Below are 17,330 nucleotides of genomic sequence, written 5' to 3'. Positions count from 1 at the left end.
AGGCAAATCCATAGAGACAGAAAGTAGATTTGTGGTTGCCAAGGGCTAGGGAGTGGGATGGAGGGTGACTGCTAATGGGTATAAGAATCACCTAGGGGTGGTGAAAATGTTCTAAAACTAGATTATGGTAATGGTTGCACAACTCTGTAAATACCAGAAAGTGTTGAATTATACCCTTCAGATAATTTTATGGTAGTAAATTATATCTCAAAAAGTTGTTAAAAAAAAAAAAATTCCAGGGCCCCACCTCCATTACTGATATTTGCCTTTTTAAACAATCCTTCCTGTGATTCCAAAGCAAAGCCAGGCTGTGAATCACTGGTCTCCCTTTCGCACAGCCAGGAATCCTTTCCTCACCATCCCTGACAAATTGTGGCCTCACACCAGAACCCGTTCCATAGTTGGAAGCCTGGTTAGTATGTTCTTTTCCACATGGAACTTAAATTTAGTTATTTGTGACTTCTGCCTTAAGGTGCAGAGCACAGGACAAACCTTTCCTACCCTCCTATTTGAAGACAGTCCTGTGTTCTCCTGAGTCTCACTGAGGTGATTTCCAGCTCCTTCACTTGCTGCTGGCCCTCCAGCCTGCCCTCAGTGAAGAAATAAAAGTAATCCAAACTGGAAAAGAAGAAGTAAAGCAGTCACTGTTTGCAGATGACATGATACTATACATAGAGAATCCTAAAGATGCTACCAGAAAACTACTAGAGCTAATCAATGAATTTGGTAAAGTATCAGAATACAATATTAATGCACAGAAACCTCTTGCATTCCTATACACTAATGATGAAAAATCTGAAAGAGAAATTAAGGAAACACTCCCATTTACCATTGCAACAAACAGAATAAAATACCTAGGAATAAACCTACCTAAGGAGACAAAAGACCTGTATGCAGAAAACTATAAGACACTGATAAAAGAAATTAAAGATGATACAAACAGATGGAGAAATATACCATGTTCTTGGATTGGAAGAATCAACATTGTGAAAATGACCATACTACCCAAAGCAATCTACAGATTCAATGCAATCCCTACCAAAATTCCAACGACATTTTTCACAGAACTAGAACAAAAAATTTCACAATTTGTATGGAAACACAAAAGACCCCGAATAGCCAAAGCAATCTTGAGAAAGAAAAACGGAGCTGGAGGAATCAGGCTCCCTGACTTCAGACTATACTACAAAGGCACAGTAAACAAGACAGTATGGTACTGGCACAAAAACAGAAATATAGATCAATGGAACAGGATAGAAAGCCCAGAGATAAACCCACGCACATATGGTCACCTTATTTTTGATAGAGGAAGCAAGAATATACAATGGAGAAGAGACAGCCTCTTCAATAAGTGGTGCTGGGAAAAACTGGACAGCTACATGTTAAAGAATGAAGTTAGAACACTCCTTAACACCATACACAAAAATAAACTCAAAATGGATTAAAGACCTAAATGTAAGGCCACACACTATAAAACTCTTAAAGGAAAACACAGGCAGAACAATCTTTGACATAAAACACAGCAAGTTCCTTTTTGGACCCACCTCCTACAGAAATGGAAATAGAAACAAAAATAAACAAATGGGACCTAATGAAACTTAAAAGCTTTTGCACAGCAAAGGAAAACATAAACAAGACAAAAAGACAAACCTCAGAATGGGAGAAAATATTTACAAATGAAGGAACTGATAAAGGATTAATCTCCAAAATTCACAAGCAGCTCATGCAGCTCAATATCAAAAAACAAACAACCCAATCCAAAATTGGGCAGAAGACCTAAACAGACACTTCTCCAAAGAAGATATACAGATTGCCAACGAACACATTAAAGGATGCTCAACATCACTAATCATTAGAGAAATGCAAATCAAAACTACAATGAGGTATCACCTCACACCAGTCAGAATGGCCATCATCAAAAAATCTAGAAAGAATAAATGCTCGAGAGGGTGTGGAGAAAAGGGAACCCTCTTGCAGTGTTGGTGGGAATGTAAATTGATACAGCCACTATGGAGAACAGTATGGAGGTTCCTTAAAAAACTAAAAATAGAACTACCATACAATGCAGCAACCCTACTACTGGGCATATACCCCTGAGAAAACCATAACTCAAAAAGAGTCATGTACCACAATGTTCATTGCAGCTCTATTTACAATAGCCAGGACCTGGAAACAACCTAAGTGTCCATCCAAAACTTTTTGATCATCTCCCATTACTAAAGCAAATAAACAAGAAGCAAACACACACAAAAAAAAAAAGAAAGAAAGAAGAAAAACTTCAAATAAACAACCTAACCTATCATCTAGAAGGAATTAAAAAAAGAAGAACAACAAGCCCAACATCAGCAAAAAGATGGGAATAATAAGGATCAGAGAGGGAAAAAATAACGTAGAAAGAAAAAAAGAAAATAGAAAAGATCAATAAAACTAAGAGATGGTTTTTTTGAAAAGATATTCAAAACTGATAAGTCTTTAGCCAGCCTCACCAAGAAGAAAAGATAGAGGACCCAAATCAACAAAATAAGAAATGAAAGAGGAGAAATAAAAACCAGTATCACCAAAATACAAAAAAATCCTAAGAGAATACTATGAACAGTTATATGCCAACAAATTGGTAAACCTAGGAGAAATGGATATATTTCTAGAAACATACAGCCTGCCAAGACTGAATCAGGAAGAAACAGATAGTGTGAACAGACTAATCACTACTAATGAAATTGAATTTGTAATCAAAAATCTCCCAGCAAACAAAATTCCAGGACCAGATGGCTTCACAGGGGAATTCTACAAAACATATAAAGAATAGTTAATACCTATCTTTCTCAAACTATTCCAAATTTATTCTACAAAGTCAACTTTACGCTGGTACCAAAACCAGATAAAGGCACTACAAGAAAAGAAAATTACAGGCCAATATCTCTGATAAATATTGACACAAAGATCCTCAACAAAATATTAGAAAACCAAATTCAACAATATGTGAAATGTATCATACACCATGATTAAGTGGGATTTATTTCAGGAAAGCAAGGAGAATTCAATATTTGCAAATCAATCAATGTGATAATCCACATTAACAAAAGGAAGGATAAAAATAACATTAGCATCTCAATAGACATAGAAAAAAATTTGACAAAATTCAACAACCATTTATGATTGAAACTCTCATTAAAGTTGATATAGAGGGAACATATGTCACAAAAATAAAGTCTTGTTATTACAAATCCATAGCTAATATCATACTCAGTGGTGAAAAGTGCAAAGCTTTTCCTCTAAAATCAGGAACAAGACAATGATGCTCACACACTTCACTTCTAATTAACATAGTATTGGAAGTCCTATCTACAGCAATCAGACAAGAAAAAGAAATGAAAAACACCCAGATTGGAAGGGAAAAAATAAAACTATCACTATCTGCAGATGATATAATATTGTATGTAGAAAACCCTCAAGTCTCCGCCAAAAAAAAAACGATTAGAACTAATAAATGACTTCAGTTTAGTTGTAGGATACAAGATTAATATACAGAAACTTGTTGCTTATCTATATACTGAAAATGATCTATCAGAAAGAGAAAGGAAGAAAACAATACCATTTAAAATTGCATCAAAAAAAAAAAAAGAATAAAAAAGAACAAAATACCTAGGAGTAATTTTAGCCAAAGAGGTGAAAGACCTATACTCTCAAAACCCTAAAACACTGATGAAGGAAACTGAAGATGATACAAAAAGATGGAAAGAAATCCCATGTTATGGGCTGGAAGAATTAATATTGTTAAAATGTCCATACTACCCAAATCAATGTAGAGATTTAATGCAATCCTTGTCAAAATACTCATGGCATTTTTCACAGAACTAGAACAAGTGATCTAAAATTTATATGAAACCACAAAAGATACTAAGTAGCCAAAGTGATCTTGAGAAAAAAGAACAAAACTGGAGTTTTCATGCTCTCTCACTTCAGACTATACTGCAAAGATACAGTAATCAAAACAATATGGTACTGGCAAAAAAACAGACATGGATCAATGGAACAAAATAGACAGCTCAAAAATAAAAACCACTTATATTAACTAATATATGTTAAAGGAGGCAAGAATATACAATGGAGAAAAGACAGCCTCTTCAATAAATGGTGTTGGGAAAACTGGACGGCTATATGTAAAAGAATAAAATAATTAGGACATTTCCTCACACCATATACAAAAATAAACTCAAAATGGATTAAAGACCTAAATGTAAGACCAGAAACCATAAAACTCCTAGTAGAGAAAAGAGGCAGGCCACTCTTTGACATAAATCATAGCACTATTTTTTGGATCTGTTTCCTCAGGCAAAGGAAACAAAAGCAAAAAGAAACAAATGGTACCTAATAAAACTTAAATGCTTTTGCACAACAGAGGAATCTATCAATAAACTGAAAAGACAAACTATGGAATGGAAGGAAATATTTGCCAGTGATATGACCAATAAGGGGTTAATATCCAAAATATATAAACAGCTCATACAAATCAATATAAAAAAATGAAAAAACCAATTAAAAACTAGGCAGAAGACCTAAATCAACATGTTTCAAAAGAAAACATACATATGGCCAACAGGCACATGGAAAGAAGCTGATAGTCTCTAATCAGAGAAATGCAAATCAAAACCACAATGAGATATCACCTCATACCTGTCAGATTAGCTAACATCAAAAAGACCACAGATAACAAATGTTGGTGAGGATGTGGAGAAAGGGAAACCCTTGTATACTGTTGGTAGGAATGGAAATTGGTGCAGCACTATGGAAAACAGTATGGATATTCCTCAAAAACTAAAAATAGAACTACATATGATTTAGCAATTCCACTCTTGTATATATCCAAAGAAAACAAAAACATTAATTAGAAAAGACACATGGACTCCAATGTTCATAGCAACATCATTAACAATAGCCATTATATGGAAGCAGCCTAAGTGTCTTTAAACAAATGAATGGATAAAGAAGATATACACACACACACACACACAGAGACACACACACAATGGAATATTAGCCATAAGAGGAAAAATTCTGCCATGTACAACATAGATGGACCTGGAGATTATTATGCTTAGTGTAATAAGTCAGACAGAGAAAGACAAACCTCTATGTTATCACCTATATGTGGAATCTAAAAAGATAAGACAAAGAATGAATATAACAAAACAGAAAGAGACTCTAAGGTATAAAGTACAAACTAGTGGTTACCAGTGGTCAAGTGGAAGGGAGGAGAAGCAAGATAGGGGTAGGAGATTAAGAGGTACAGACTACTATATACAAGATAAATGAAGTACAAGTTTATATTGTATGGTACAGGAAGTAAAGCCAATATTTTATAGTAACTTTAAATGGAATATAATCTATAAAAATATTGAATCACTTTGTTGTATACCTGAAACTAATATATATTGTAAGTCAACTATACCTCAATATTTTTGAAACCCTGAATGGTAGAGGAGAGAAGTAAAATATAGAGAGCCTGGGTAAAGGGAACTAGAATGTAAGCTTCAGGAGACAGCAATGACTATCTGTATTGTTCACCAAAATAACCCTGTCCCTGGCTCAGGGCTTGGAAAAGAGTAGCCATTCAATTAATATTGTTAGATGGATGAATACATGAACTGAAACTTCCTGGTGCCAACTCTGAGTCAGATTATCAGTTAATCCTCATAAAAACCTTGTAAGATAAATATTGGTATTCTTGTTTTATTTGTACTCTTTTTATTAATATTCTTGTTTAACTTATGATAAAACTCATGCCCAGAGGATTTCACTAATTTGCACAAGATAGCGTATTATGACATTGGGATTCAGAACCAAGTCTACACAACTCCATCACCTGAAGCCTTTACATATCCACATTCAAAACACAAATCTTTAGATAAAACTGTGGTCACAGTTTCCAGGGCACAAATGTATGGTCAGCCCACATGAGGTGGGGAGAGTAGGAGGCCGAGTGACTACCACTTTTGAAGTTGTATAAATGGGCACTATTCCATCAATACAACTGAACTGAATCACTTTGCTCTACACCTGAAACTAACACAACATTGCTAATCAACTATACTCCAATGTAAAAAAAAAGTCATAAAAAAAGAAAACTAAAAAAAAAGAAGGAAGGCACTAACAGTATTAACTAAGATATCTGTTCCTTGCAAATAACAGTAACATTCTACCAAGATGAGTACTTGATTTCACGTACCCCTTTGCCAAAATCACATATATACTGGCCTCCCTCTTTCCCTCTTTGGAACAGTTCTCAGAGCTCTCTGAGAGACTGTCTCCCAGGTTATAATCCTCAGGTTGGCTCAAATAAAAATTTCCATTTCTTTTCAAAAAAAAATACAAATGAACCCTTTGCCTTTGAATAACAAACGTTTTCTCCAACATAAGTTATAATTTAGTTAGGATATACTACCTAAAATTGTGAGCACACTTTCTATCACATTGCTACCTATCAGCAGAGGTAGACTTATGCAGACCAGGGCCTGTAAATTCAGTCCTTTGGGACAGGCCAGTTCAGGGCAGGTAGATTCATTCATAGAGAAAAATCTGTTTCTTAACTGCAAACTGTTGTTCATAATGAAGTCTAGGCAGACCAGCTCAGATCCATCATCCCCTGCAGCCGAAACAGCTCTGTTACGTGCCCTGCTGATGGTGAATCAATAGAATCATCATATACAAGGGCTGCTCAAACATGTGCTTATTAATTGTTGACATGTTGATGGTTGCTACCTATGCTCGCTGCAGTAATTCCTCCTATGCAAAATTTATAGCTTGCATCCCTAGGAAATGCCTATATAACATTTTTCAATGTTGCCACTTATTTGGCTGACATCTGTGTATCTTTTTGTCATTTTCTTAGTATTTCAGTAGGTTTCTGCCAACACCTCTACCCCAAGTTTGGTAGAAAAGTTTTAGCTTTGATGGAGCAGATGCATTCCAATTCTATACCCAATGAAAATTTTTAGTATACAAACTGTAGACATCTTCAGGGACTGCATTTATACTAGAGATATATTTTTAGATCATGTTAGATAACCAACAGTGAGTCATTTTCGCAGAGTTCATAAACCCAAGCTTCCTGATTAGAGTTCTCTGGATTTAGTTCTGTTCAGTCATGATTATGTTTTCATGTCAGAATTTAAAACAGAAAAGGAAAACATCGTTAAGGGTCAACTACTGAAAGATGATCCATACACTCATAACTATATGCCAAGTATTGGAATATCAATAAGCTTGTCCAAGATCAGGGACTGTGTCACATACGTCTATGTATCCCCATGTGCTGAATGTATGAGTTTATTTGCACATTTTAAACACTTGCTTGAGTTTGTGATTGTATTAACGAAGTACATATTGTGACATTTGGGAAGACTTAGCACAAAACTCATGAAGGTAAAGATCCCTCTTATCCAAGACTCGCCGTAAAACCCACATTAAATACATTTTTACATACTTGCCACCACACATTCTCAGACTCAGTATTCAGTTCTTCCTATTAGTCAATCTTAAACAGAAACTTTTGTCTAGTGATCAGCACTGCTCATATACCCATAAATATTTGGTATGAAAAAATAGCTGATGATGAGTTATGATTATGGTAAATAATAATTACAATGGCTATTAATTTTTTTCAATAGTCTGACTAGTCTAGTTTAAATAGTGGTCAAAGATGCACAACATTTTAATATATGGTAAGTCTATTCAAGACAAAATATGACTTTTATATATTCCTGTTGAGGCATATTCATGTTTTGATATTTTATATGGACTTTTAAGATATTATCCATGATCTCCAAAGGAAGCACTTTATTTAAAAATATATTGAACTTCATATTGAATTTATAAAATAAGTTATTAGAAGTAGATTTATATGTAAACATTAACTAAGGAAGATTTAATTTTTTTTAATAACTTTATTTATTTATTCATTTTTGGCTGCGTTGGGTCTTCGTTGCTGCACGTGGGCTTTCTCTAGTTGTGGCGAGCAGGGACTACTCTTTGTTGTGGTGCGCAGGCTTCTCATTGCGGTGGCTTCTCTTGTTGCAGAGCTTGGGCTCTAGGCATGTGGGCTTCAGTAGTTGTGGCACACGGGCTTCAGTACTTGTGGCTCACAGGCTCTAGAGCACAGGCTCAGTAGTTGTGGTTCACGGGCTTAGTTGCTCCACAGCATGTGGGATCTTCCCGGACCAGGGCTCGAACCCGTGTCCCCTGCATTGGCAGGCAGATTCTTAACCACTACACCACCAGGGAAACCCAGGAAAATTTAATTTTTAATAAATATATCTGAATTGATCATTTGGAATTACATGGACATATTCATATTAAATAAAAGAGAAGTAAATGGATGCAAAGAAGTAAAAATCTATGATTTCTATATACAGATGAAGTGCCTATGTGAATTTTTTCAACCTTACTTAAATGTTGTAACTCAGAAAAAGAGCAAAGGAAAAAAGAAGCTAATACAGAGTTATATAATATATTCAAGTTCCCCCTATTTTCTTACAAAAAACAAAAGTTGTTTCCTTCCATTTATCTTTTCATTTGTGAAAGCCATTGGTGTGGTATCTATCAGCTCTCTTTAAATCAAACTAATATTGGCTAATATAGTTTAGCTGCAGGAACTAAGTAACAGAGAATTGATAAAAATTACTGTGACAATTTCACTGTAGAAAACATAAGGATTCATCCATAATGTATTCATTGATTGAAGAAGTATTGAACCTAGCTGTTTCACCAATAACCTACAGCAGGTTGCAAAGTAATTTGAACTTACCTCTTTTTAAGTCTACCTTTCAATGAAGGCAGTAGACTTACATTACACAAAATAGATCCTACACCAGATGAGTCAGAAATCGCTTTCCTTTCCTTCCTTCCATGCTTCCTGTATCTTCTACTCCTTCTTTTATCTAATAACTATTGTGTTGCTATCATATGACCAGCAGCCTGCTAAATAGGAGGAGAAATCTGAATAACCAGGATTCATGGTTCCTGTTGATGAATCAACATCTTAGGTTAGTTCTTAATCAGATCTTATCCAAGCTATTTTAACAACTTCTTAAATGGTCTTCTACTCTATTCTTTCCTCAGTTGAATTCATTCTGCATTCTGTAGACAGTTTTCTCCATGACTGTGTCACTCATCTGTCTGTAAACTATTAATGTCTGTTATACAAACACATCCGTCTCTCATACACTTTATTTTTTTAATATAACTTTACTTTTTATTGAAGTCTAGTTGATTTACAATGCTGTGCCAATCTCTGCTGTACAGCAAAGTGACTCAGTTATATATATATATAGACATTCTTTTTTTATATTCTTTTCCATTATGGTTTATCACAGGATATTGAATATAGTTCCCTGTGCTATATGGTACTTGCTCTTGCTTGAATAGGTCAACAGATTGCCTGTCTCCATACCTTACAGATGTATTTCATATGTTTGGAAGATCCTCCCTTTACCACAATCTGCTTTCCAAATTGTTCTCTATTATTTAACATTCACAATGTATTTAAAGTTTCCTCTTCTGATTCTAGAATAAATTAGTTGTATCTTACACTGAGTTTTCATAGTATTTTATGCATAGCTCTTAATAATAGCAGTATTATTATGATTGCTATTATCTTGTTTGTTACGCCTTTCTCTCTACTATGCTCCCTGAGGAAATGGACTGAGTTGGAACATGTTTTTGTCTCCTATCACTTGCTATAACCTATACATCCTATGTACACCATACCTCAGTGGTTTTCAAACCTTTGTAACAAAATCCCTTGTGTGACTTTAAAAACATATATGGAGAGGGGCCTAGGCTTTAGGTAAAACGTTTTAAAGTAAAACATTTTAAACTGGACCCAGGTAATTGCATTTCTATTGCACTAATGAAAGCAAATAATGCCTCACAGACACTTCTGGGAAAACTACTTTTATCAAGATTCCCACACATGACAGCAGTTAAGTATATGATTTTGATGAGACGGAAGTTGAAGGAATTGCCTCAGCCCCCCACTGTGGCTAAGAATGCTCTACTGTTTCTTGAGCCTGCTACAGCTAATCCAGCTGTATAGCTGGTATTCCCATGAGCTTTGTGAGTTTTCTGTGGGACTCTTCAGAAACCACTAATACTTATAATAATATTTACTGAATACATGTGTGAGGCATGGTCCCAAACAAAGACTCATTAAACACCTAATTTATACAATAACCATGTGAGTTATTATCTCTATTTTATGGTTGAAAAAATTGAGACTTAGAGAAAGTATGTAATCCATCCAGAGTCAAAAAGCTTGGAGCCAGGTAGAGCCAGGGTTAGAACACATGCAGTTAAAATTCACAGTTTGTGTTTCTATACTGCCTCTTATGAAAAATCAGCTATGGAACTCAATCAGTACGATGGGGCCAAGAGAAGAGCTGAAGATCTCCAAAACAAGAACAGAACTAAACTAGATCAACAATCACTGTTAGAGAATTTAAATTTATCTGCTAAAAATTCATTTTAAAAGTAAACTAAGTATACCTTTCCCTAGTTAGTATCATGCAACTTTTGCAAGGACCTTGACACAGCAAACTCACCCACATATGCCTACATATGTACATTTTTATTTATTTGTTGTAACAATTCAGTTAAATATTCTTATCTCCATGTTAGAGAGAATATAAGTGAGTGCCCAGGTTCATACAGTTAGGAAGGAGTAAAGCAGGGACTCACACCCAGGTTTAGAAATTTCAAGGTTCATTATTTTTGTTTGGTTTGTTTGTTCTTTTCCCTCCCAACTTTGATGTCTATGTCACTGATTCTTCTCTCTCTAAAGCTGTCAAAATTAAATAGTGGTCTCATGTACTATACAACCAGGCACAGGGTAGGAAGGAGTGCAACAAAAGGGGGAGGATACAACTGCCTAACTTGCTTTAGTATATATTTATGTTTATTGCATGACGGATATTCATTGTTTTATTACATGATGCTATGGCATTTCATTCATCAGTTCATTTGTTTAAGGGTTTTGACCTTTTCTTGCATGCAATGAACTTCCTGGGATCCAAATATGTTGAGATTTATACAGCTCAATAATCTCTTAGCTCATGTGATTGAAATATGATGCTATCCCTCCCAGTTTTGCACAGATGAACTGTAAATCAATAACTGATTTTTACTTTATTCACTCCTCCCCACACTATCTTGACATTCACCATAGTACTGGAACAACAATTTTCTGTGTATTTACTGATGTGTTTCTCCTTTAAAAGTAGTAAGACAGTTTGAAAATAATTTGACTACTATAAATAGCAGTAATAGATGATCTGAAATTGATCTGTGAGTTTAGAATTCTCATTCCTTTAGTCAATTGTTTGTATATTTGTATGTTTGTATTTATATAGACACTGATGCTTCTACGGCATCAGAACGTGTTGTTCAGTACATCTCTGAAGTTGCAAACATGTACTGTCTTTGTTAAGAAAGTACCACTGTGCCCTGAAGGTAAGTATTAAAATGCCTGATTTATAACACAATGATGAGTTATATTCATTGAATGAAAGAAACAATTGGAGACAATTAACCTAGTAATATCCCTTTAATGATGATGACTTCCAATAATTATCAGTATAGCATTTCTTTCAGAATCATCTACTTCAGGTTTTCTGTCAAAGTAGTCTTTCAGAAGTAAATGAACATTATTTGATCTTTCCTTTTCTTAGGAAATTTGTGGAAACAAAATTGAATATCCCTGTTGAGACAGAAGAATATCTCCTGATTTTACCTCATGTATGGTGGCATGGGCACAGTGATTTGTAGATTCAGCCCATTAACAAATACTTTGATAGGAAAGGACTTTCCCACTTACTAAAAGAAACATATTTTTGAATGCTGTTCTGCTACTTTTTAGTGGATGTGTAAAGTGTTTGATAGCTCTGTTCCATGATTGTTTCCTTTAGGTACTTCAAAAAATTGCAACAAGATAGTTTATATTATTAGTTTTGCCAAAAATAGTAGATAAGGAAGAGGCAGAACAAAAACATGTTTGTTCAGTTTTAACTGGTTTTCAGTAAGATCTGGACGTTTGAGAAGTACTTCTAAGTAGTTCATTTCAGTTGTAAAACCAAAGAGCTTGAATTCCAAGAAAATCATTTTTTTCATAAACAATTATTTCACATCTTGAGAGATGAAGAGATAACATTTTCTAGATATGATTCATATTCACGGACCTTCATGATTTTCCCAGGCTGAAACCATCATGGAATAAGCCTCGGCGCTGGCAGGAAGCAGGACAATCGCCTCTCCTTCTCGGGTGACATTTCCGTGGGCCATGTGTGCCTCTGCCTGCTGCAGCCCCTCCTACTCTTTAGTCTGTGGGATATTTCCTCTTCTCTTTCACAGTTGCCAGGCACCAACTAGCTCATACAGCAGACACTAGGTTTGGCTTTGTGCTGTCAGACCAATCTCATCTTCATTTCCTTCTCTTATTTTTATTTTCTTCAAGTTTCAGTCTTTGTTCTTTCTTTTTTCTGTTTCTTCTTTTTCCCACTCATCACTTCCTGAACTAGCTAAGGATGTTCTGCTTCACAAGTCTCCATGCAGACCCGTCTCCAATTAGTGGTGAATTTCCATGTCAAGCTGGCACTTTTTCTTCGTCCTTCTCATTTTTTCAGCCTGCCTCTGTCCAAATCTTGCATTCCAGAATTTGACTTTTCTGGAAGTTTCAAAATTAGGCTTTCAGCTTTATGAAGTCCCTCTCTATAGAAAATTTCATGTAAATATTTTGTGCTAAATTTCCTGGAACAGTTTATTTCATCCTCACTTGAGATGTGTGTCCATTTTCAAAGAATGAACCTGATTGGATTTGCTGCCATTTAGATGATTCCCAGAAGGGATCCAAATGAGAAGCACATGGAAGGATCAACTCACAAAAGTACTTTCTCTGCTCTGGTGCGTCATGCTTATTTGTTTCCTTCTGTTTTGAAGTCAATTAAATTTGGTTGTCTCCAGACTACTGCTAAATTTGGTTAAGAAAACTCCAAATCGTAAATATTAAGTCTGAAACACCCTAAAAGTCTCTGCAGTAGAAAATAGGTCTTATTCTAAATATAAAAGGTATATGAATGCATATAATAAGCAGAGCATGGGGGCCAGTGTTATATGAATGTTATGAAAGAGATTCACAAATTCCTCACGTCAAATCCTCAGTACAGTATAGTATAATGTTCTATTGCCAAGTACGTAATAGAAAGGTCAAAAGTATGTGAAATGACAATGTCAACGGTGAAACATGTTACAGTGCTAATAGTTTTGAGATGGTACAATTTGTTCACCTATAAAAATTCACATCACTAATAATCATCAATATGAAAGACAAAAACCAAAAACAGATTCAATAGTAAATATATCCAAGTTATCAGTTACCCCAACACCATTTTACAGCCCACTATTCTTTTATACCAAGGCTAGGCTCTTCAGAAACAACTCAAGGGGAAAGAGTGGGAAGTGGAGAAAACTGGCAAATAAAAGATAATAAGTAAAATTTGGGAGATATATATACATACACACACACAAACATATATACACATATAAACATACATATATCACACATACACAGGTATGTGTGTTTACGTGTACTAGGAAGAAGAAAAACATGAACATTTATGTTTTTGAGTTGCTAAAGGTTAGCACCTTGATCTGACTGCACTGCCCACAGCATGATAACCTAGTCAGTTAATTTCTCTTGTCTGCAGTGACATCTGTTGGTGAGGGCAGAGCTGATTAACCGCAGGTTTGGCTCTACTGGCAAAATCAACCCACAAGCTGTTTCAGGCTCTAGCAGATGTTTCCCTTCATTTTATTCCTTCTGATTTTTGTGTGAGTGAAAACCTTTCCAGATGAATGAATCCAGTCTTTGTTGATATGAATAAAATGGTTAAACCTGGAACTTCATAAAAATCTCAGTAATATGCAAATCTGGTAACTGTTGTTTCAGCATCCTCTCCCTACCCTCAAAATACAAGTAGGACTGAGATCAAAGCTGTATTCTGATGCTGGATGTATCTTTAGAATATGAACTGTCAGGACATACATTAACTAGAATTTAATATGTTCCCTTATGATCCCATGTCTTGTACTAAGATTTGTTGGGACAATTGTATGTTTGACATGAGAAATGAAAACATCCAGTATGTTTTTTTTGTAACTGAAAATACTAACCAAGGGCAAACTACTTACAATCTGGATCCCAGGCAAAGGGATGAAGAGTGAGGGAGCTGGGTATAGGACCTGCTCCTTACCCGCTTACATATTATTAGACATCCTGGAAGACTTTTTTAAAAATGACCAACACCTGAGCCACACTCCAGACAATCAACTCAGAATCTCTGCGTGTGTGCTATGAGCAACAAGACTTCTAAAAATCCTCTCATGAAATTGTAATGTGCAGCCATTATTAAGGACCACTAGGACAGAAGTTTCAAGGTGGGCTTTAGGAAATGCCAAGCCAGTGTTGGACTTTCAGCTCTATCCATAACTAGCCCTGAGATCCTGCCATCTCTCTGAGTCTCAGTTTACTCAACTTGAAAAAGGAGATAGGATATATTCAGTTGTTTAAAGATGAAAACAGATCAAATAAGTAAAAGGCTGTGTCACACACTAAATATTTAGTACATTTAAATTTCCTCAAGGTGTCACTTCTTTGGTCAAAAAGTATAATAGATACATAATTCCCTGAATTCAAAAGATAAAATAATCATACATATTTTTCTTCTTTCACTGGGCTGTTTTCTCCTTACAGTTTCTACAATGACTATTTATTACTTTCTAAATTAGAAAAAAAAAACTTAATTAAAAGTTCCAATAAAAATGTCGGCTTGGCACATCGGGCTGCAGGGCTAAAAGAACTCCATGTTCTACTGTGATGCTCTGAGGCTATCTTCTTGTTTTTCTACAAAACCACTCCATTGTGGCACTCCTGTCATCGCATCAGTGCACATGCTTCTAATCAAGTTTGTTTATATATCACGTATACACAGAGGTCGGGTCTTCTCCTCAAAAGGATGTGTCATATACTAAGAACTGAGCATTAAAACTCAGGGTAGCACCATTTCATTTTTCCCTTGTAAGTACGCAAACTCACTTTATTCATATATTTCTGGTATAAAATATTTTCCAAAAATATTAGCAGAGGCAAAAAAGTATGTGCGTGTGTGTGCACGTGCTGCTTCTTTAGTCTGACTGCTGGAGAAGTTTTAATATGGGAGCGTATATAAAACCTATTCCTTCAATAAGGTCCATTCACAAGAAGACTATAATGATTATTTTTACTGCTCATTTTGTTTTTGTTATATGAAGTTCTGTAAATTTACGATGGAGAGAAAGTGTTGCGAACAAGACTTAGCATTTATAACGGAGCACAAGATTAACTTCATGGCTTTATAACAAAGTATTCATTGACTGGCAAAATATAACTAAATTGCTTTCAATGTGAAAGTGAGAACATGGGCCCTGAGAAGAACAGGTCACAGTGCTTAAAAAGGACATTCTTTGCTTTTTTTTTTTTTTAACTAATAATGACTTTTGGTCAATGCTCATTATTAGAAATTCCAGCAAAATAAGAATGAACACAAGAAATTACTCACAGATAAGTATGTAAAAGAGGGATTTTACAATGCAAGTTATTATTAAGTAAAATATTAATTACTTTCTACTTGAATTCAATAAAGTAAACAATGAAAAAACTAAAGGAATTTAAATAAACTTCAATTATTCCTATAAAAGAGATAGTAGTATATAAAAATTAAGTTTTTGAAAGAAACATACAAAATTGCTGAGGGTAGAATCATGTCCTACTTTCAATTTTATGTTTTAATTTTAAATATTATCAGTTGAATACCTGATAGGAAACTTAATAAAGGACTGAGTTCTCCCATTTTTTCCCACTTCCTCCTGGTGCTCCTGTGTTGTTTAATTACAGGAAACACCATTCACATTTTACTTTACAGCAATGATTCCCCTCGGAGTTGTGTAATACAGCAACTATAATTCTTCCCACATTCCAATCTGTGTTGGTTGTATGGTAAATATTTTCTTTCTCAAGGATAATAACACTGTCTGTTTTGTAACCATAGCTCTCCCAGTTACTTGGTCTTAGCTCTTCATTTAAATGGTTTCAATAATACTGTCTTTATTCATTTCACTATTGGCTAGATTTCATGATCGAGAGATGTCTTCAGGAAATATTTGCACATTTACAGCCTCTGAGGTTTTTTCTGATGTATATTTATTTATCTATGCTATCGTATACTAACTTCTAGTTTATAATTCCAAGAATACATGTTAAAAAGATAAATACACTGCTATATTTAAAATAGATAATCAACAAGGACCTATTGTATAGCACAGGGAGCTCTGCTCAATATTCTGTAATAACCTAAATGGGAAAAGAATTTGAAAAAGAATAGATGCATGCATATGTATAACTGAATCACTTTACTGTACACCTGAAACTAAAACAACACTGTTAATCAACTAGACTCCAATATAAACTAAAAAAAAAAAAAAAAAAAAACTTTAAAAAAAGGGAAAAAAAAAGAAATCAAAGTAATATTTTCTTTCTACACATGCAGTACCTGTCTTTTGTGTCTCCTAGGAGAGGGCACCCCTGATGTTGGAGACCAGTCTCTACATCCTACATACCTGTAACAAGGGCTTCTTTCAGAAAGTCAGCTCATTTGAGGGCAGCAGCCACTGTGCTCAAAGAAATCTCCATGCAGTTCTGTGCTTGTTTGCCATTTGCTGTCATTCTTTCTACACACACATATTTTCTATTTCCAAATTCACATGCTATCTGTTTCATCAGTTCTTTTCATGAAGCCATTGGTCATAACTGGTCACGACAAACTTTTTATGACAGCTAATTTCATTTTATGCATGTAACCTTTCACAGGCACTAGCAGCAACTCAATCAATACTTGAAGAAATAAATGCAGAACTCGGCACATAACCTTGGCACGAGTCCGTGTATGTTACATCTGGCCCTCTAGCCTGAGGGAGGCTGCTGAAATACTAATCCTTCACAGTCTAGACTGTCCTGTGGCCTTTGATCCATGAGTATTACTAGGAATACTAGTAATACCTAGCATTACCACACTAGGTATTACCACACTAGGAATACCACACTGTGGTTCTCAAAATTTGGTGAGCATCAGAATTATCTGGAAAATGTATTAAAAGCTAGAATCCTGGGCCCCATGTCCAGAGTTTATGACTCAATAGGTCTGGGTGGTGCCCAAGATTTTGCTTTTGTAACAAGTTGACAGGTGATT

General features: G+C 35.1%; 1 protein-coding gene across 1 annotated transcript in view; it reads right to left on the bottom strand.

The window, feature by feature from the left end:
- Positions 1–547: 547 nt before the first annotated feature.
- Positions 548–17,330, bottom strand: part of LOC130704559 (ninjurin-1-like) — a 125,711-nt gene continuing 108,928 nt past the window's right edge. The window contains exon 5 of the mRNA XM_057539232.1: positions 548–618. Within this exon, the coding sequence (XP_057395215.1) occupies positions 563–618 (56 nt within the window). The 3' untranslated portion in view covers positions 548–562. The remainder of the gene's footprint in view (positions 619–17,330) is intronic.

This window comes from Balaenoptera acutorostrata, assembly GCF_949987535.1.
Source record: "Balaenoptera acutorostrata chromosome 6 unlocalized genomic scaffold, mBalAcu1.1 SUPER_6_unloc_1, whole genome shotgun sequence".
NCBI classification, from domain to species: domain Eukaryota; kingdom Metazoa; phylum Chordata; class Mammalia; order Artiodactyla; family Balaenopteridae; genus Balaenoptera; species Balaenoptera acutorostrata.
The sequence above is the reverse complement of the archived record's forward strand: the minus strand, read 5'-3'. Positions and strand labels throughout refer to the sequence as shown.